The sequence below is a fragment of the Hylobates moloch genome, unplaced genomic scaffold (assembly GCF_009828535.3).
Source record: "Hylobates moloch isolate HMO894 unplaced genomic scaffold, HMol_V3 SCAFFOLD_21, whole genome shotgun sequence".
In the NCBI taxonomy this organism is placed as follows: domain Eukaryota; kingdom Metazoa; phylum Chordata; class Mammalia; order Primates; family Hylobatidae; genus Hylobates; species Hylobates moloch.
Genome location: NW_026652296.1, coordinates 11943141 through 11965670, shown reverse-complemented (window position 1 = coordinate 11965670; position 22530 = coordinate 11943141). Strand labels below are relative to the sequence as shown.

At 50.0% G+C, this 22530-nt stretch overlaps 1 protein-coding gene across 2 annotated transcripts in view; it reads right to left on the bottom strand.

The window, feature by feature from the left end:
• The window catches only part of PREX1 (phosphatidylinositol-3,4,5-trisphosphate dependent Rac exchange factor 1), a 206644-nt gene extending 184481 nt beyond the window's left edge, over nucleotides 1-22163 (bottom strand). For both annotated transcript variants that reach the window (XM_032143074.2, XM_032143076.2), the window contains exon 1: nucleotides 21785-22163. In XM_032143074.2, the coding sequence (XP_031998965.1) occupies nucleotides 21785-22003 (219 nt within the window). In that variant the 5' untranslated portion in view covers nucleotides 22004-22163. The remainder of the gene's footprint in view (nucleotides 1-21784) is intronic.
• Between the last annotated feature and the right edge of the window lie 367 nt (nucleotides 22164-22530).

The following is a 22530-nucleotide window of genomic DNA, read 5'->3' as shown; positions in this document are numbered from 1 at the left end:
CCAGGGTCCCCTCAGCACCGGGGGCTCCCTTCTTCCTGGACTTATAGGCCAGCCCCAAGCCCAGAATCCCACCTCACCCCTCTGTGCCCCCCAGCAGCCACCAACTCTTGAGAGAGACACCAGGGATGGGGCATTCTGCTCCCACCTCAGCCACAGGGCTCAGCCTCGGGGATCGAGACCCAGGTTCAAATCCCAGCTCCAGTGCCAACTGACAAGGAGACTTAGAACCAGCTATGACACCTCTCCAAGCTTTGATGTCCCCACCTGTAAGACGGGTGGCAAATACAGAAACACTTCCGTCATCACTGTCGCCAAAGCAGCGAACATGTGCTGAGCTCTCAGGATGTGCCAGACACTGCTCTAGACCAGGGCTTCTCTCACTCAGTGCCACTGACAATTGGGGCCAGGTAATGCTATACGATAAGGCTGTGCTAGGCACTGTAGGACGTTCAGCAGCATCCCTGGACTCTACCTGCTACATGACAGTAGCAGGTAGAGTCCAGACATCCTTCCTCCCCATTTGTGACAACCAAAAATATCTCCAGACATTGCCATATGTCCCCTTTGGGGGAGGGGCAAAACTGCCCTTGTTTGAGAACCACTGTTCTACGCCCACCAGAACGTCAGCTACAGAAGGACAAAGATCTTTGTCTATTCATCAAATCTAGGGCCTGGATTTGAACTTAAGGGACCTGGTTTCACAATTTGCTCAGACACCTGCTATCCTGATTCTCAAAGGCCTATGGGAGGGTTTATGTGACCCAATATTACATACAGGTCTGCCCCACAGTAGGTGTCTCTAAATGGTCATTTTTTGTTTGTTTGTTCTAAACTCTAGACTTGGTTCATTATTATCAATAACAGCTAACATAATTAAGCATTTATTATGTGCCAGGTACCAAATGAAACATCTTTTGTATGCCATCGCTCATTTCAGAGGTACAATGATCCTAGAAGGAAGGGATTATTATTACTCCCACTTTATTGAGGACAAAACTAAGGTTCAAACATGTTAAATGACTTGCCCCAGGTCACACTCCCAATAAGAGGAGGAGCCGGAACTGAAAGATAATATACCAGGGCCTCTCAGACTTTGGGCTTTCAGATTGGTAAGTTCCCTGACAAGGGGGCAACAAGCATCTAATGAGCACTGACTGTGTGCCAGGCACTGGGCTCAGCATCAGGGATACCAAGGTCAAGATGGCCCCCAAACAGCTCCAACAGCAGGCAGGGTAGAGACGGCTCAGTGCCAGTATGGAGGGCTGGGGCTGGGGAAAGGGAAGTCAGAGATGCGTGAGAGTAGCAGGAATGGCTTCTCAGAGGAGGTATAGGGACAGCTCAAAGGAATCCATTATCCATTCATTCATGGAACAGTCAGGGAAGGCCTCTTCAAGGAGGTGACATCTCAACAGAACGTGGCTGAAGATGGAGGTGAGCCATGCTGGCATGAGGGAAAAGACAACTGGCAGGGAACTGTCTTTTTTAAATTATTGTTAGTCTACATTAATTTGAAAAATAGTGTGTTAATTAGAACTAGTGTAGCAACGCAAAAAAAGTATACAAAGATAAAGTGAAAAATCTTTTTCTACACTCCTCCCCTTCTCAGCCTGAGGCTACCAAGGCTAACATCTGGTGCACATCCTGCAGTATCTTTCTCCACACTCATAAATACCCAGAGAGAGCCTTTTTTGTGTTTTTTCTCTACAAAATTGGGGTCCCGCTCTACATTTCACTCAGCAACTTAGCCCTTCTTAAAGGTACAGCACATATAGCCCCTCATGTCCACAGAGACCAACCTCATTCTTTCCAACAGCTGTCCGATACCCCAACATGTGGATCAACAACCATCCTAGTGAGACTTTTCTCTGTTAATGGCCACTCACGGAGTTGCCAATTTCTTTTGCCATTAGAAACAAAACTGGAATAAACATCTTTGTAACTTACATCTTTACCTACTTTTTTTTTCTTGTTTCTATAGGAGAAGTTCCTAAAGGAACTGAATCAAAGGGTATCGTGGGTTTTTATTTTTAAAGACATTGCCAATGTATTTTTCCCCCAAGGCAGCAATCATGAACACTCCCACCAGCGTCCTCTGGGACTGCTCACTTGCCTGCAGCCACGCCAGCGCTGGGCTTTATGCCTCTTGTGTACGTGTGACGATGGTAAGGGATGGAAGGTGATGTTGACTGATACAGTTTTTCAGTGGAAATGCAGCTCCACACAGTTCCAAAAAGCACTGCCAATTCCAGCGCATTCTGGACCCAAATGAGGTTAGAGGGTTGTCAGGGAGCAGGCTGTCCATCTAGGGGGCCCTGAGCAAGATGGGGACACTTTCCTCCCAAGCCCCTCCCCATCGTTGCAAGCCGACTCCTGAGCCTGCACCATCCTCATTTCTGAAATGGATTTCACACCCGGGCAGGCGTAACAAAGATGGCTTTGTCAGTAGGAAAGGGGAGGGGGGCACTGTTGTCGGAACATTCTGGATCCTGTTCATTCAAAGCTCTGTGTGTGGGGATGGGGAGGGCAGAGTTGGGGAACAACAGGGTGCTTCTTGCTCTGGGGCTGACCTCAGGCACAGGCACTGTGGGCAGAGCTGGAGCGGCCCCAAATTCCCTGCCATCCCCTCACTGGCACACTCCACAAACATTTGCTGAGAGCTTAGGCTGTGCCAGGCACTCTGGGAGCACTTTACATTTATCAGCTCATGCAGTTCATCCCCAGAGCCCCATCAGTGAGGTCACATCATTAACACCACTGTGCAGATGAGAAAATAGAGGCTCCAAGAAAAGCAGCCAGGACTCGAGGTCACACGCACAGGAGCACAAAGCAGGGGCGGCAGACTGCCATCTAGCCACCTGCAGAACGGGCTCTCCCGCCCAGGCTGCTCTGGTGGCCTCCTCCTCAGCCTCCACCCCATCTCCTATCATCTACTCCCCACAAGTAGCCAGAGGGATCCTGCAAAAACTGAGTCAGATCTGCCCCTCCTCTGCTGAAACGCTCCAAGGATGACACCACCTCACTCAGCGTAGAAAGCAAAGCCCTTACAATGGCCCTCAAGGCCCTGTGCGATCTGCCCACCAGCCTCCCTACTCCTACTGCCACCTCTCCGACTTGACCTCCCATTGCTCTGCCCCTGGCCATTCTGGCCTCCTTGTGGATCCTGAAACCGGCTCCTGCCTCAGGGCCTTTGCACTTGCTGTTTCCCATGCTTGGAATGCTCTCCCCATAAAGACAGAGGCAAAGTCCTTTTCCTGATGTGACACCCCTAGAAGGGGCAGAGCCTGGATTCAAAGAAGATAAAATGCACACAGCTGAGTCTTCAATAGAAGAGAAGGATGTTGCGTGACTTTGGGCAGGTCAGGGAACCTTTCTGAGCCTCCACTTCCTCACTGAAACAATAAACAGGCAACACAGGAACACCTTCCCCACCAGGTTCCTGGGGGGCTATGGTGCTTGGAAAGTGTACAGTGGGCACAGTTCCTCACACATGTGGGCACCAGTGTTATAATGACATCCACGGGTAGAGCTGGAATAGTCAAGGAAGGCCTCCCAAGGACGCAGGATAGGAGCAAGGATTCTGAAGTCAGACGTGGAAAGGCCAAGAGCCACTGCAAGCAGGCCACGGGCCAGCAGGGCTCCCCTGGGACCCAAGACTTGGGGGAAGGCAAAGCCTTCCAATCTGGGATCGAGGCACCAGCACAGGGGAGAAGAGATGCTCCCACCTGGCATCCGTCCCCGTCTTCTGGTCCCAACACCCTGGGGGCTTCCTTCTGGGAACCACTCCTCCCCCACTACCATGTGGCAGAGCTAGGTCCCTCACCCAGGAGGCAGCCGCCCCAGGGAAACAGAGAGAAATTCCCATTCTTACTGAAGGTGGTTTGAGATGGGTTTTCTGTCACTTGCAACCAAAGGATCCTGACAACCAGCCGGCTCTTGCTGATCTCAGCAGCGGTAGCAACGCCATTGTCTTTATTATTGTTCTTGTTATTTCAAAATCTTCAAGATGAGGGAGAAACGAGGCCAGGGGAGAGGCCACCAATAGGCTGCCCAAGAGCAGGAAGACACGAAGCCTGACCGGGATGGTATCAGGGTCCTGCAACCCAAGAAGAGGCCCAGACAGGGACCCTCTAATGCCCCTGGAAGAACCCACTACTTCCTCCCAGGGTCTCCCAAAGGGGCAAAGCGCAGGAAGTAGGACGGACAATGTGGGAACCTCCTGTTTAATAGCTGATGTTGCAGAAAAGAGAAGGGAGCCATTGCCCACAGGCCACAGGAAGTGGAAGTCTGGGAAACAGATTCGCACCGTCTAAGAGAGACCCACCTTCTCCTCTTTTCATCTCAAAGAACAAGAAGGACCACCCACAAACTGGAAAACAAGTCTCCAACTTAAAATCCCCATAGGCAGGTAATAGGATGCTGTGTGTGTCTCCTTAGTAAAAGCAACGACTATTGTATCCTTTTAACAGAGAAGAGTGTCTGCCTAGTAAACACACAGGAATACTCTTCTCTTCCAAAGAGAAACCTGCTACCTTCCACTTTCCTTAAAACACATAACCCTCTTGGTCTTTCAGTTTTCCATCTGATATACGCAAGGGTTAGAAGAAACATTCCTCTGTTCTCTTAACTCTACAATTTAAAAAAAAACCAGGCCTACTACAGTGGCTCATGCCTGTAATCCCAACACTTTGGGAGGCTGAGGCAGGAGGATCGCTTAAGCCCAGGAGTTCGAGACCAGCCTGGGCAACATAGTGAGACCCTTATCTCTAAAAAAAATATTTTTTTAAATTAGCTGGGCATGGTGACACACACCTGTAGTTACAGCTACTCAGGAGGCTGAGGTGGGAAGGTCACCCCAGGAGGGGTTGGGGGCTGCAGTGAGCTATGAACACACCACTGCACTCCAGCCTGGGCAGCAAGGCAAGATCTCACCTCAATTAAAAAAAAAAAAAAAAAAAAGGCAGGGCACGGTGGCTCACTCTTGTAATCCCAGCACTTTGGGAGGCCGAAGCAGGTGGATCATCTCAGGTCAAGAGTTTGAGACCAGCCTGGCCAACATAGCAAAACCCCACCTCTATTAAAAATACAAAAATTAGCCAGGCATGGTGGTGCGCACCTGTAGTACCAGCTACTTGGGAGGCTGAGGTAGGAGAATCACTTGAACCCGGGAGGCAGAGGCGGCAGTGAGCCAAGATCGCACCACTGCACTCCAGCCTGGGCGACAAGAGCCAGACTCCTCAAAATAAATAAATAAATAAATAAAAATAATTAAAAACCAGCAGGGCAAGTGCCATAATAAATGGCAACCAATGTTTAGTCTCAGTGTTAGGAACACGTTATGGAGGGGTGGAGACTGTGGCTAAATGAAGACTGAAGCCCTGTGCCCTGCAGAAGGGGCAGCTGCTCTTCAGGTCCAGCCAAACCAAACGCTGCCTGCAGAAGAGCAAGTGACACATCTTCTGATTACTAAGAAGAGAGAAATAATAGATTTTTGTATGAAATGTCTTCATTTTTCATTGTTGGCAAGTAAATAACAATTTTTATTTTTTTATTAAACATGGGGTTTTACCATGTTTGCCAGGCTGGTCACGAACTCCTGACCTCAGGTGATCCACCCACCTCGGCCTCCCAAAGTGCTGGGATTACAGGCCTGAGCCACCGTACCCAGCCTAAACAAAAAATTTTAAAACAATCCTGTGCAGGCTGACAAAACCCACGTATGGGCCTAACCTGGCCTTAGGACCCCTGGGTTTGGAACCAGTGGTTCTGATCATAAGTAAAAGGAAGGGCCCTGCTTTCATCACATCTGTGGCCTCAGTAGCTTGTACAAGGCCCAGCCCACAGCAAGGGTGCGATCAATGACTTCTGACCAGAGTCGGACACACACACACACACACACACACACACGTGTGCATGCACACTACTGACCAGACCTGAATACACACACACACACGTGTGCATGCACACTACTGACCAGACCTGAATACACACACACACACGTGTGCATGCACACTACTGACCAGACCTGGATACACACACACACCTCTCACACTACCGATCACTGAAGTCAAAGAATCTGAAAGTGAAGTTTCCCAGAGACAAGGGAATCCCGTAGGACAAAAGATTCATCCAGCTCATTTGGATACAACTTAAACCTCCCTCTCTGTCCTCCAAGGAGTCTTAGCTGTTGGACAAAAGCAGACTATCATGGGATAGGAGTCAGAAAACCTGGGTTTCAGTTCCATCTCAATCACAAACCCACTTGGGAACCCCAGGCCAAGTGACTGAACAGCTCTGTGCCTCAATTTCCCCTTCCTGAAAAGCGAGATGAGTGGATGAGATGATGTCTCGGTGTCTTCCAGCTCCAACAGCCCATTTCCAGGATTCTAGTGCCAATAATTTATATGGGCTAATAAGGACCAAAGGGTCCTAAACCCAGGTTTCTTCAGCCCTCAGTTACTAAATTGACAAAAGAACCGGTAGCAATCAACAAAGATGCAGATGGACTGTCATTGTGAAAAACTGAAAACTACCTAAATGCCCCAATATAAGAGGAATGGGTAAATAATATAAGAGGAATGGGTAAATAATAATAATTTTACTAGAATGCTATTATTAAATTATATATTAGTATAATAATTCTTACAAGTATAGCTAATATATATGGAATGCTTACTATGTACCTCGCATTGTTGTGATAGCTTTGCAGGTTCTAATTCACCTAATTCCCCCCTCAATCTAAGAAGAGGCCACTATTTTACAAGATGAGGAAACTGAGGCACACACAGATGGAGTAGCTGGGCCACTGACCACACAGCAGGTAGGCAGTCAGGATTTGAACTGGACAGTGGACATGATCCAGCCCCCACATTTCATTACGAAGCCATCGAAGGCTTGCTGATGGAGAGCATTTAGCAGTGACACGAGGAAGTACGCACAAGCAGTATCTGCTGTCGTGTACCAGGCTCAAACCAAATGCAAGGAACAAAGAGGAAATACACCCAAAGGTGAAACAGCTATTTCGAAGGGTGAGATCTGTATACTCATCTTTATTTCCCAAATTTTCTAAAATGAGCACAGTAACTGCAAACACAGCCATATGTGGCGGGCGTCCTAGGGAGCCGGCTCTGCACCCAGCACTCACTCACCTACTCTACTCCACCCCCAAGGGCCCAGATGTCGGCCTGCCCTGCATCCTGCTGTATCCCAGCATCTGGGCCGGGCACACAGTAGGTGCTTAATACAATGTGTTGGAACAAGGGAACAAGTCTATGAGGTAGGGACAGAGATTTCCCCATTTTATAGCTGAAGAAACTGAGGTCTAAGAATCAGCTTCCCAAGGTCACAGAGCTGGTCACAGAGCTTGGCTCTGGGACGAGCATGAGCACATCTCAGTGGAGACTTTCTTCCAAGGACAATCAAAATCACCAGAGCTGGACCGCCAAATACAATGCATGATCCAGGACTAGATCCTGGGCTGGGGGTGGGGATGGGCGAGGAGATTGGTACAGGAAATACTTGGGGAGAAATAGGTGAAATCTGACTGCATTGTATCATTTAGTATAAACGTTGACTTGCCTGATTTTGTTCAAGGCACTGTGGTTACACAAGAGAATGTCTGTCCTCCTAAGTGATGCATGCCAAAGTTTGTAGGGGCATCCTGTCTGCAATTACTCTCAAATAGATCAAAATAATAATAACGTGTGTGTGCATGATGGGGAGAGGGGAGAAGAAGAGAAAGGGAGTGATCAAATAAAAAGTTACCAAAAAGTTAACTCTGAAAAAAACATATTAAATTGCCCAGAAATACAACGTTTGGTTTTGTGCCTAGACTGCCATATGTATGTAGAAATGAATAATATATGCAGCCAGGTATACACACAAAATATCATTTTACCATACTGGGTTCCATAAGAGCGCCTGTAGCTGAACAGATATAAGGGAATGTGCTTTTGATACTCACACCTCCACTGTATTTACTACCTTTGTGTTCAAAGGGAAATAAATCTTTAAAACCACCCAATCAACAGCCTGGTGGGCCACTGGCTGGTACCACCCAGAGCTCCCTGACATGGCAAATAAAACTTTCCAATCCCTCTGCCCTCCCCAGTGTGGTAAGGGCAGGAGGCCAAGGAGCCCAGGCTGCAACTGCCCCAACACGGGGGTTCACGATGGCCAGGAAGGCCTCTGCCACAGAATGGGCCCCATTCAGCCCCTTTTGCTCATGCATTCATTTCTTCCACAAATGCTAACAGAGTCCCCATTAAGTGCTAATCACCAGGGACTTGGCCATGAACACAGCAGACAAGGGCTGTGACCTCATGCGACTTATATTCTAACGGGAGAGACAGATACTAAACAAATAAATCAACAAGATAATTCCAGGCAGTGACAGGTCAAAAAAAAAATCAGTGCAGTGGTGTAGAGAAAGGGACTAGAAGGTTCTCTGAGGAAGCGGCACTTGAGCTGAGAGCTGAAAGAGAAAGGGGGGTCCTTGGCACAAATCAGGGTTCCAAGAGCTCCAGGTAATAGGAACAGTAAAGGAAAAGGCTTAGAGGCTGGAACCAGCTGAATACAGTGCAAAAATAGGAAGAAATGTGGTGGGGCCAGGACAGAATGAACAAGGCGGGGAGATGAGGTCTGCACAGTGAGCTAAAGCTGGATCACATAATACCTTCTAAGCCATCATAAGGAGCTGGGACTCGATTAACCTCCATGTTCCACCTCCAGCAGAGTGAGGATGGGGGAGGAAGAGGACTCCTGTGCTGTCAATGTCCCCAGCAAACAAACCAGAATGAAATGGCAGGGTGTTGGAGCTAAACCCAACCCTGTCAGTAATTACATTAAATATACATAAGCTAAACAGTCTAATTAAAAGGTTGAGACTGTCAGAATGGATTTAGAAAAGCAAGACCCAACTATATGATGCCTGTAGGAGATGAACTTGGAATAGAAAGACACAGAGGCAGAAAGGAAAAAAATGGAAAACAGTAAGCAGAAGAAAGGTGACATGGCTATAGCAATATCAGACAAAACAGGCTTCAAGACAAGGAGCATTATCAGAGATAAAAAGGAGTATTTCATAATGATAAAAGGGTCAATTCACCAGGAAGACATAATCATAAACACGTATTTCCAGCAAGAGAACTTTAAAATGCAAAAAGTAATAACTGACAGAACTCAAAGGAGAAAAACATAAATCTATAGTCACAGATGGAGACTTCCAGAGCCTTCTCTCAATAACTACCAGAACAAGGAGACCAAGCATCAGTAAGGATATACAGATCTGAACAACACTACCAACCACCTTGATCCAAATGACATTTGTAGAACACTGCACCCAGCGACAGCAGAAGACACATTCTTTTCAAATGTACATGAAATGGTCCCTAAGGTAGACTATCTGCTGGGTCATAAACCAAATCTCAATCAATTTCAAAGGATTGAAAACCCACAGAATATATTCTCTGAGCACAATAGAATTAAACTGGAAATCACTAAACAATGAGTTTATCTGGAAAAGCCCTAATATGTGGAGATCAATGCAATCAGATGGGCTTCCTCACTCCCCACCCCACCCTCGAAGTAAACAGTGCAGACAACATCTGGCGTAAATGTGCCTTGGGACAAGGCAGTCAGGCATCTGTCCCATGGCCAGGTCTAAGCCTACACTCCTAGGTAAAGGGGGTACCAGGCTGGGGTGGATGCTCTGGCTTCAACCTCAACAACCCAGTTGGCAAATCATTTCAAGAGATGCTGGAGCAGCTGGGCACAGTGGCTCATGCCTGTAATCTCAGCACTTTGGGAGTCAGTTGAGTGGGCAAATCACCTGAGGTCAGGGGTTTGAGACCAGCCTGGCCAATGTGGCGAAACCCTGTCTCTACTAAAATTACAAAAATCAGCCAGACATGTTGGCACATGCCTGTAATCCCAGCTACTCGGGAGGCTGAGGCAGGAGAATCACTTGAACCTGGGAGGTGGAGGTTGCAGTGAGCCAAGATTGCACCATTGCACTCCAGCCTTGGCAACAGAGTGAGACTCTGTCTCAAAAAAAAAAGAAAAAAAGGAAAAAAAAAGAGAGAGAGATATGCTGGGGGTCTGTGTACTGTGTTGGAGAGACCAGGTCTTACCAGAGAGGAAACCACATCTCATAATATAGCCCACCTGCCCCGTCTCACTCAGAATGAGCCAGAATGAGGCCAACAGCCAATCAGTTCACCTTACTCAGGGGTCACTCTGGGCAGGGCCAGAGAGGGAGTAAATAAAGTAAAGCACAGTGGTCACGAATATGGGCTTTGGAGTAGAATAATCCTGAGTTCAAACCCACCACTGACCACTGTTGGTGGGCAGAACCCCGAGATGGCCCCAGGATTACTGCCCCCTGTGTCTGCGCCCTGGAGGATCCTTTCCCACTTCATGTAAGTGGGACTGTCATTGTGACTGGTAAATGACAGAGGCGAAGGGATTTCGCAGATATAATTAGGGTCCAAAATCAGCTGACTGAGTGGGCCTGACCTAATCAGGTAAAGCCTTAAAAGACATCTGTGGGGGATAAAGCACAGAGAAGAGTACAAGTACACTTCTAGGACCTTCCTAAAGGAAGAGATTCAAAACAAGTGATTCACCTGCTGGCCGTGATGTGGCTATGTTGTGGCAGGACCACACCCCTAAGACTCAAGGGCACCTCTAGGAAGTGAGGGTGATCACCAGCCAATACCCTGTAAAAAATGGCGACCCCGGCTCCACAAAGCACGGAACTAAATTCTGCCAACAACCCCATGCAGATCCCTCCCATGCCGCACCCCCTCCTCAATCGAAGCATCAGATGAGATCACAGCCCGGGTCAACACCCTGATGGCAGCCTCATGAGACCTTGAGTAGAAAACCCAGTTACATTGCACCCAGACTTCTGGCCCACAGAAACTTCAAGGTAATTAACAGGCATTATTTTAAGCCACTAAATGTGTGGTAACTTGTTTGGCAGCAACAGATAACTAATATGCCATCTCTGTGTGATCCCAGGCAAGTGACCTCACCCTCTCTGGGCCTCAGTTTCCTCATCTGCAAAACTGCAAGGCTGTAAATGAAACGGGATGTGTAACAGCCTCACCCAGAAAGTGGTGCGCAGTGTGTTCTGTGCCCTTTCGGGTTCATGGAGGGATTTCACAGCAGGGGCACGGGAGGTGCCATCATGTATTTTTGAGACACCAATCTGTTTTTTCAATCTTCAGATGGGTTGCTTGGAGAAGAGAGTGAACAGCATCTTCTAGCTCCAACTTACAGCTATCCCAGTTACTCCCAACTGCCTTCAGAGTGCACAGACCAATGTCCAGGGCAAGGGACCACTTGGTCAAAATAAAGTCAGTCACTTATTTCAAGTCCCAGGAAGGATCTCAGGCAGTGTGTTCAAGATGAGATGCTGTAACTGTTCCTGTGCAAAAAGTAGGGAAATACTAAGATTCTAAAACAGAATGTTAAAAAATAACCTCGACTAATTACTGGGGCCTGCTCAGGTGCCAGGCAGTGAGCCAAGTGTCTCAACATATTTTATAGATGAGGAAACCAAGGTTCAGAGAGGGAAAGCTTCTTGCCCAGGGTCACACAGCTGCTAAGGCGCAGAGATAAGATTCAGACCCAGACAATCTGGCTAGGCCCCTGGCACTTGAGCACAATGCCACACTAAAAAATTCTCCTGTGCCAAATCCCCCAGCTCACACATACCCACATAGTCAAAAGACACCAGACCATCTTAGTCCCCAGAAGTCTGCACAAAAATGCATAGCAGTTATATAATTCAAAACAATCACATCATGTAATAAAACACAGGCACATATAGAAGCAATTTTTTCATTCAAAAAATATTTAATGAGCATCTACTATGTGGCAGGCATTGTTGTTGGTGCTGGAGATCAAAATCTCTATCCTCTTGGCATGCCTGTGACATTCCAGTGAGGGAGGCAGACAATTAGCAATAAATAAGTAAAATGTCCAGTGTGTTAGCTAGTGGGAAAAAAACAATGCAAGAAAAGGAAGAAATGGTGAGGTGGGGATATGCGGTGTCAGAAAAGACCCAGTCAAGAACATGATTTTGAGCAAAGGCCTGAAGGAGGTGGAGGGTTGAGCCACGGGGATACTGGGGGGTGGGGGGAGCGCATTCCAGACAGCACAGGTGCAAGGGCCCTGAGGCAGGTGCATGCTTGGTGCATTTGAGAAAAGGCAAATGCGCTTGGAGGAAGTGGGCGAGGGGGTAAGAGCTACCCAGAAGATTCTGGAATTGGATAGTGGGGATGACTGCACAACTTGGTGAATATACTCAAAACCGCCAAATCGTACACTTTGAAAGGGTGAGGTTTATGATTTGTGAATTCACATCTCAGTCTTTAAAACTTTATGGGGAAAAAGGAGTAATGAAAGAGGAGCTGGCAGAGCCAAGAGGGGCAGGTCTTGTGTGACATTCCAGACCAGACTAAGGACTGCTTTTATGCTGAGTGAGATGTAACTGATTAGGGTCTCACGGGATCCCTCTGACTGCGTAAGGAGAACAGAATGTGGGAGGCCAGGGCGAGATCAAAAGAGTCAACTGCAATGGCCCTGGCCATTCCCGGCTGTGTGTCTTCAGGTACGCCACTTCCCCTCTATGCAGCTATTTTCCTCATGCAGGAAGTGGGCCTGAAAAATCCATCCCCCACAGGGCAGAGGTGAGAGCTAATAGATGGTAAAGTGATGTTATGATGCTTATGCATGGAGGGTGGAGTACCGATCCCGCCAAACAGTTTTTAATTATGCAAATGAGTTTCCTGAACAGAAAACACGGGGCACCTTCCTCTGTCTCAGGAAGCAGAGGTTCATCTCGCATCAACAGCCCTCCCAGCCCAGAGGCAGCTGCCTTCACATCTCATCCACATTCTGGCCACAGACGGGGGCCCAAACTCCTCTCTGGGTGTGGTTGGGTCCACTGGCCTCCTCCAGGAAGCCTGCCCTCGTTACTTGGTGACACAGTACCCACAGGAAAGCTGAAACCCAAAGAGAGGACAGAACCAGCTGTTGGTCACAGAGCAGCCTGGGAACAGGCAAGGGATCTGCTGTGGGAGGGGACGGTATACCCATTCCTCTCTAAGACCTTAGTAAGACCATTGTACAGTCTTGGTTTCCACGTCACCAACTGACCCATGCCATATCCAACTGAAAGCACTCTGGTGGCTCCTCACACCACCAGGAATAACACCCAAACTGCTCACCATGCATCTGAGGCCCATGCGACCTGGACCCTGCCAACATGCCAATCTCATCTCCCCTACTCTCCCTTCCAGCCACCCTGGCCTCTTACTGTTCCTCAAACAAGCCTGGCACAGTGCTGCCTCAGGGCCTTTGCATCTGCTGCTCCCGCTGCCTGGAACGCACTTTTCTCCACTCTTTGCACCGGGGCTCTTTCTCTTCCTTCAGGACTTGGTCAAATGTCATCTCCCTAGAAAAGCCTTCCTTGCCCATCCCATCTAAAGTAGATGCAACCATCCCTGTCACAAACATAACCTCATTTTATTTCCCTCTGGCTGAATCCACTCCCCAGCTGTGTGGACTTGAGCAAGTTACTCAACCTCTCCTGGCTTTAGTTTCCCCATCTGCAAAATAGGTATAATGATGATATTGACCTCAGGGAGTTGCTGCAAGGGCTCAAGAAGCATGTGGCACAGTACCTGCAACACAGCAAGGCCTCAGTGGGTGTCCTTATTATGACAACTCTGGTCCTTTTCTCAAGGGATTTCTTTTTGCGACGTCTGCAGATTCCCTGAGGGCAGAGATCTTATCTGTCTTGTTCCAGACACATGCCAGCACCTAGCACAGTGCCTGGCATACAATGGGTGCTGAATGGCCATTTATTGAATGAGTAAGTCGATTAGTGGATGAAAGCATCAACTGCCCACACCCTGACCCTGGCCTCGCTCCTCCTGAGAGATGCACAGAAGCCACCCACCCTCCCAGCAAGGGGGGAAGCACAAGACCCTGGGTCCTGACGGCCGATGGCCACCCGCCTGCACCAGTTTTCAGCGGCCCCAGTCCGGCCAGCCTGAAATAGCCTCGCCTCCCCTGGCCCAGAATCAAGGGATCGTCTGTCAGTTCCACCCGGGGGAAGGAACCAGGCGGGTAAACACAGATTGAGTGTCCGACCACAAGACAAAAGAAGAGCAGACAGATTCCCTTCTGGTCCTCAAGGAGCCAAGAAAATAAAAATAAGCTTAAAAATCCACACAGGGCTGGGAGGCTGGAGGGCTCTGCTTCTTCCTTGGGACTTCCTCCGGGAGGAGGGGTGAGCCCACACACAGTCACTGTACTCGCTCCCTAGAGTAACCCTAGGAGTGCTAGGGTCCTCCCCATTTTGCAGATGGGGAAACCGGGGCTCGGAGAGTCAAAGCAACATCTCCAAGGTCACACAGGGGAAGAGCTGGGATCTGAACCCAGGCCAGGTGGCTCGAGAGTCTGTGCTCTAAACCATGAACCGCAAGAGAGGGAGCCTCCCAGACACTCTGCTGGGTGAAAAGGGCAAACCGTATTATGCTACTTACATAAACACATCAATCTCACGTATTTCTACACAGGCATGCTAATGCCCCCACACAATCTGAGAGCACAGGTGGTAGTCAAAGGAGCTTTTAGCCCAGTGGTTCTCAACTGGGGGCTATTCTTCACACCCAACCACCTCTAGTGGATATCCGGAATATCTGCAGACATCTGTGGTTGTCACAACTGGGGAAGAGGGGTCCTACTGGCATCTGGCAGGTAGAGGCCAGCGATGCTGCTAAACACTTACAATGCACAGGACAGCCCCCCCACAGCAAAGAATGATCCAGCCCCGTATGTCGATAGTGCTGAAGGCTGAGAGACTAGTGGGATTTGCTCCAGACCAACTGCTAGGGCCAGAAATGACCCCTGTGAAACCTCTTCAAGAGGGACTTTTGGCCGGGCACCGTGGCTCACGCCTATAATCCCAGCACTTTGGGAGGCCAAGGCGGGCAGAACACTTGGGGTCAGGAGTTCAATACCAGCCTGGTCAACATGGTGAAACCCTGTCTCTACTAAAAAATACAAAAATTAGCCGGGCATGTTGGCACGTGCCTGTAGTTTCAGCCACTAGGGAGGATGAGGCAAGAGAATCGCTTGAACCCAGGAGGCAGAGGTTGAAGTGAGCCAAGATCACGCCACTGCACTCCAGACGGGGCGACAGTACAAGACTCCATCTTAAAAAAAAAAAAAAGAGGGATTGTTGATCCTGGCTAAAACACAAATCCCCAGAAAAGGATGTGGGCCACCAAGCTCTTTTCCCAGGTATCTGGGGAGGGAACTCTAACAAACTGAGTGGCTACTGCCCTTAACTGATGCTCACCTCCCCTCTGGGGCCGCAACTCATGTCACCTGCAAAACAAGGAGATTCAGACCGAATGACCCACCTGGCTTCTGTTCAAGATCTCCGAAACGCAGGGCAGGAATCAGCTCTGACCTGGCCCCATGTCTGGGGAATGATGCTGTGGGACACAGCACACCGGTTTGAGGGGCAGCCCACCCTATCACCCACCTCCCTCCAGTATTCTAGCCAGCATGCCTGCATCTGTTGGAAAAAAAGGAAAGAAGCCTCAAAAATCTGACAGGTCAGGTTCTCCTGCAGCCAAGCATGATCTGCTTCAAACACTTAACTCTTGCAAAACCTTTAAGGGGGAGTGGCTGTGAAGCAAATAGGATGTGGGTTTCTTTATCAAAGGGAGTGGCCCCAAGCCCAACAGGTCTTTAGCTCTCTGGCCTGATAAAGGAGTATCTTTCTCTCCAAGAAAGGGGTGCCCTGAAGTCTCGAAAGCCAGAGACACCAACCCCATTCACGTCTTTTTAAAGTGACAGTTAAATTGCTACCAGGGCAAACACCAGAATAAAAGTAGGTAGGCTTCCAGAAGGCTTCCCTGAAGAATGAGTTGTAGAATCCCCATGGGGTTGTCCTTCTTATAAGGACAAGGACCTGTTGATGACTTCATTCTCATGGCCCAGAACACTGGCCAGGATATACAGCAGATGCTCCATAAATACCTGCACGCAGAGAAAAGCAGTCTCACACTTCATGGTTTTACCTGTACAGAGCTCTCTGTCTGCCATACATTAAAAAAAATGTAACACATCTAAATCCTGCTGACACTCAGGTTTTCATCATCAAAAGATTTTCACTGACTTCCTGATGATGATGAGCCCAACACAAGATGGCCTGCTCCAGGCTCTCCGGCATCTGAAAACTGAAATAAGGTGGACTTTGTGACTTAATTCTTGCCCACCTGGGCAGCCCGGAGGTCTCACAGGGGCAGTAATTTTGCTCATGAACATAGCCTCATGTTGGCGCAATTCAGGATAGTGGTGAAGAATGTGGGCCATGCAGCCTCATTACCTGGGTCCAAATGCCAGTTCTGTCAGGCTGTGTGACCTTGGGAAACTGACTTGGCCTCTCTGTGTCTTTGTTTCATTTGTAAAATAGGAAGCATAAGAATACCTGCAACTTTTGAGTTAATGCTTAAGGAACTTATAAACAGGGCTTGCAAGTATATAAATATTAGCAAATTGTTACCACTATTACTATTGCATTAATCTAATAACCATGTTGAAAATACAATTCTTCCTGTCGGCTTCTTAAAAAACATATTCATATACATATGCATAATTTTATATGAAAAGGGTATTATAAACAGGATTTTACTTCCTTATCTTCCTGGTTGCCTTTCTGCATAAGATACACATCCTTCCATCCTTTTTTCCAACCTACTGCCACCTTATACATATAACACACATGTGTATATTATGGTTATTGTTTATTTTCCAAAAGAACTGTGTTACATATACCTCTCAGCATCCTACTTTTCATATGAGGACCACGTGAAAATCCCCCCAAGTCACTGGGGAGGTCCCTCCGCCTCAGTGACTGTGGAATCAAAGACCTGCCCTCACCCCAACCACCCGTGGCATTTCTCCCTAGTGTGAGACTAGGAGTAGGGAATCTTTTAAAACAGAAAAAAAAATAGTGACAACAAAAAACCACAGTTTCTTGTTTGGCAAGCAGAGCTCCAATGAGAAGAAAAACTTTGGTCTCCTCCCTCCAAAAAGCAGAACCACAGAAAGCATTCTGGGAGCTTTCTGCCCACAATCCCTGTTCCTCGGAGACCCCCATCCCGGTCGGTTCCGGGCAGACCCTCTGTGTCTCTATAGCTCTCTGTCCTCAGCCACGGGGAGACCTTCGAGGAGCTGCTGACCGACTCCCACCCACAGGCCTCTCTGCCCATCCGCCCAGGCCTTCTCTTCTCTTTCGACCACTGCCCAGCTGACACACCCATCATGGGAGTTACTGGCACCTGCCCCTGAGGTGCCTCCCCTTGGCAGGTGGGCCCAAGGTCTACTCAGCCTCCTCTAGGGGAGTGGGGGGCCTTTGAGCTCCAAAGAGCTGCATATCCCCCAAAATACCCACACAGCATTCCAAACACCCAGTGCGCCTGGCACTGTTATAACAGCTTTGACCTCAAGCTCATCCAAGCTTCACCACATCCCTGTGACGCAGGTGCTACACTGTGCCCGTTGGACAGATGGGGAAACTGAGGCACAGAGCAAGTCGCTGATCAGCCCAAGGTCACCTACAGTCCAAGTGGAGGAAGCCTGGATTTGAACACCAGCAGCATGACTCCAGAGCCTCATTCAACCCTCATGCCATGAACAGACCCGGAGCCCAGAGCAAGAACTCGGCAGCCTGCCATTTCTATCCGTCCACAGTTCTGCCCATTCTGTGGAGAAAAGAATGGGAGTCACAGAAGGGAAGTAACAGGAGGAAGCGCAGGCAGAGATGAAACACCACACAGACCCAGGTTCAAATCCCAGTTCTGCCACCTTAATAAATCATGTGCCAAGCCCTTCTTGGATCAGCCAAAGGCAGTCTATGAAGTGGCTGGGGACATGAGTTCTGGGGTCAGGCAACCTAGGATCAAATCCTGGCAATGCTGTCCACCTGACCCAGGGCAGCTCACTTAGATTCACTTTGCCTCAGTTTCCTCACCTCTCAATGGGGATAAAAACAGCATCCCCTTCATAGAGAAAATTAAATGAGTTGACACATGCAAAGTGCTTAGAATGGCAAGTGATGAATCAAAGTCAGTTCCTGCACAGCAATGACTGTCATTGTTTTCATCATGACTAACGTTGCCCAAAGCACATGGGGAGCACCCCACATATAGCCAGGGCCTCGAAATGATTCGAGCCAAGATTCTGAGTCAAAATCCCGGACACTGTTTCCCCCAAGACTGATCCAGCATCTCTATGAAAGGGCTGTCCTTGCCTTTTCGTGATTCTTTAATAAACACCCGCAAAACACCAAACTCAGAGGACTCCCTGGAGATGAGGGAGGGAGTGCCACCCAGTTCCTGAAGGAGATGGGGAAAGATGGGGAGATTCTCGAGGAACCACAAAGTCCTCAGCCTGGAACCAAACAAAATCACTGGTTCCTGTGGCCAGAGTTTAGGGTGTTAAAAGGAAACTCATTCAGAGCCCCCATCCTCCTCTCAGTGCTGACTTAACTCAGACCTCACTTCCTCCAGGAAGCCCTCTCTGATCACCCCTGCTCTCTGGATGCTGAAGTCCCATAACCCTAATTATCTGTATTATTTAATTTTCCTATAAGAACAATAATAACCAATATTTATATACCTTACTGCCAGACACTCTTCTAAATGCTTTACATCAATTTCTATAATTCACTTATCTTCTTTAAAAACCTATAAAATAGGACCTATTACCATCCCTCTTTTTACAAATAAGGCTCAAACAGGTTAAGGTGTTTGCCCAAGGTCACAAGTCCAAGGACTTAACCTCAAGCAGTCTGGCTCCAGAGCCTTGCACTTGGATTGTTTTTTTTTAAACACCCATTTGGCCATCCTCCACTATATTGTACTCTCCTTGAGGACAGAAGCCACACATGACCCCTGTCACAGGGGTTACTTTCCACGGTTTCCATGGGCTGATGGGACCTTCACACAAGGGACACATGGAGACCAGGGTGGTCCTTTAAGGCCTGCCTCTAACCACATGGAAATAAAAGCAGGGAGGGATTACTGTGCATTCTTCCAAGCCAGGAGACAGCGGAGAAAATCCCTTAGCAAATATAAAGGCTGAGAAGAGAGTGGGAAGACAGAAGAGAATCACAACCTGAGGCTGCCAGCCTTGCAGCCATGGAAAGCCTTGGTAATTAGCAGTTCCTAAAGCTCTAAGCCCCAGGTTAGTTTTGGAAACGAAAATGCCTTGGGATGTGTAGGGGCCATTCCTGACAGGCCAAGATGAGAGAGGACTCCTGTGGCTCACAACGTATGGCTGGTCAGGTTACACAATCCGTCTGTTTCTGGCACCAGCTTGGGGACACACAAAAGGCCCAGGCAGAAAGGAAGCCCGGATTCCCCACTCCTTGTTTCACAGGTGGGGAAACTGAGGTCAGGACATGTAGCATGATTGGTCCAAGACACATGTCCAAGTCAGAACCAATTCATCTCAGAACTGACACACCAGATACAAAAAGAAAAATGTGATGAAGTCAGCAAATGTAAAGTGTCAAGGAGATAATGTGAAAGTAGAGAAATCTTTTTTTTCCTGTTTCTTGAATAATAAGAATGGTTGGCTCCAATCAATTTCCATTATTCCAGCTTCCTCCGACCCTACACACGTGGACGATTTAAAACCACAGTTAACTCAAACACAATCTAGATCCGTCCTAAAATGAAACACACCATCTAGAGCAGGGGCGTGGGAGGGAGAGGTATATTTTCTTTCCCATTAATATAAAAATTGGTTTGTATTTCCTGTTTCTCTTCCAAGCAGAGGAGCAGGGAGTGGCTCAGAAGGAGAAGTCAGGAGTTCCCTAGAATTTGACATTGCTCAGAGACACCAGGGTTGTCTACATGCTTAATTCAGAAACTGCCAGCTTCTAACTGAACAAATTCTTCCCCCACCCCCCCACCCCCGAAACTGTGAGAGAAGAAGGGATGGGAAAGAAAGCCAATCGTGCCTTATTCTTACAGGCCTTTCTAGAAGGGTCCTTTGGCCAAATGGTTTTCAATGCTTCTGCACAACCCCCTCTCCCACACTCCCCTGCCCCCAGTACATCTCCTTTCACAGACAGAAGGGCTCTAGTCTAGGGCTGTCTCCTCCCTGAGTTGGAACTCTGATCTCACACAGCCTCAGCTGCACCCCTAAGCCATGGGGAGCCCCAGAGGATCCCAGAGTCTCCCTCTTTCTCCCAAAGACTGGGAGCTACAGAGCCTGGCTCTAGGGTCTTTGAAAGAGCCACCCCCACACCAGCCCTTCCTGAACCAGGATTAAAAGACTTCCTAGAGCAGAGAAGGGGAGTAAATGAGGCCCCAGCAGGAGGCATGGAGATTAAAGCCTTTAGAGTCTCCTAACTTCCATCCAAGGCTCTGCCCCGTCCCACCCCCTCCACCCCCTGGCCACTTTTCTCACTTCCTAGGAGAGTAGGGAAGTGGCCCCTTCCTCCCTCTCACAGAAAAAAAGCAAAAGAAAAATGCAGCACAGAATAGGGGTTCAGAACACCAGCTGGGATCGTCCCGGTTCAAAGCCCAGTACTCCCACTTAATCAGCTGTGCGATCCCAGGCAAGCTACCCGGACTCTCCGGAGCTAAACTTTCCCAATCTTAAAAACGGAGGAGGCAGGGCCCAGTAGCTCACGCCTGTAATCCCTGCACTTTGGAGGCCGAGGTCGGCGGATCACTTGAGGCCAGGAGTCCAAGACCAGCATGGCCAACATGGTGAAATCCCCTCTCTGCTAAAAATACAAAAATTAGCTGGCTGTGGTGGCTGGCGCGTGCCTGTAATCCCAGCTACTCGGGAGGCTGGGGCACGAGAATTGCTTGAACCCGGGAGGCGGAGGTTGCAGTGAACCGAGATTGCGCCACTGTACTCTGGCCTGGGTGATTGAGGAAGACTCCGTCTCAAAAAAAATTTTTTTAATTAAAAATGGGGGAAATACTCATCCCTACTTCATAGGCCGCCTGTGAAGGTTAAACCTGCTAATTAATGACACATGTAAGGTGTCTGGCACATAGTAAGTGCTCGGTGGTTATTTTACAAAGTCTGAGGCTGTGGTTTTGCACTTGGAGATGGGGAGTTGGGGGGGGTGGATGCAGTTAGGGAGCCTGGACTGCCGAGTCTTGAGTTCAAAACCCACTCTCCCCGAACTCCAGCAAAAACCTGTGCATGGAGGATTCTACTCTGGGGTTCTGTCAATCCCCGCCCCTCCTCTGAGCTTCAGGTTTTATCCTACTCCATCAACGCGCAGAGATGCTGGGCTCTGGGGCTCCTACAGTCTGTCCTAGATGAGTGGTGCACCGAGCGCGAAGCTATTCCTGGGAAAAAGACGCAAGAGCGGCAGCTCCCGGCGCCGGGGTCCCCAAGCCCCTGCATCGCGGATGTAACTAATTTTAAAACTATTTGAAAGGCGGGGAGGGGGAAGAAAAGACAAAAGGGCAGCGCGCGCCGCGGGGAAGTGGAGTGCGGGAGAGCCCCGGTCAGAGCAGGACCATGCGCCGGCCAGGGAGGGAAGGGACGGGATAGCTCTGGAGGAGCTCGGATTCCCCCCCCGCCGCTTTCCGCGCGCCCCGCGGGGCGCCCCCGAGGCAACTCTCTCCACCCACGGGGACCACGGCCACAGGTTGTGGGGACAGCAGCGGGGCGAGCGGCTGGAGGGAAAGCTGTCCCCGCGCTCCCGGGCGACACTCACCGACTGCAAGAAGCGCAAGGTACCCACGTAGTCCCTCTCGGTGCCCAAGATCTCGTTGAGGACGCAGAGGCGGAGGCGCAGCTGGCGCTCGGACTCCCGGGCGGCAGCGCACGGGCCGGGGCCAGAGGTGGGCGCCGCGGCACCAGGGGCCCGGGGGTCCGGGTGGGCGCAGTCCCCGGCCCCGTCGCCACCGGGCTCGCTGCCGCTGGGCGCCTCCATTCTAGCGCGGCCGCGCGGCGCCGGCTCCTTCCCCCGCGCGGAGGTCGCGCCGAGCGGCAGCTCAGGCGTCCAGGCGCCCCATCCCGGACGGGGCGCGCCGGCGGGCCAGGCTCAGCGGCGGGCCGGGCTCCCGGCGCGGCGGGCGGGACTGGGGGCCGGGCGGCTGGGCCGGGGGCGGAGGCAGCGCGCTGGGGCCGGGCGAGGGGCGGGAGGAGGAGGCCCTTGGGGCTCCCAGACGGCGGGCCCCCCGCCCCCGCGCCAGGGACCGTCTGCCAAGTGCCACGCCGCGCTCGGCCGCAGAGGCGCTCTGCGCGTGCACGGGGCCCCTGGGGACGCGGCGCGGCGCTCGGCGCCTCCGTCGGAAGCTCGGGGGTCGGGCGGGAGCCTCCGGAAGGGCCACGCGGAGCCGGGAGTCCAAGGCCGCGCGCCTGCCTAGCCGAGCGTACCAACTCCGCGCCCGGACGCGTGGCGCCCCCCAACCCGCTGCCACCGCGGGCTACGCCACTCCCACCCGGCACACGCGACAC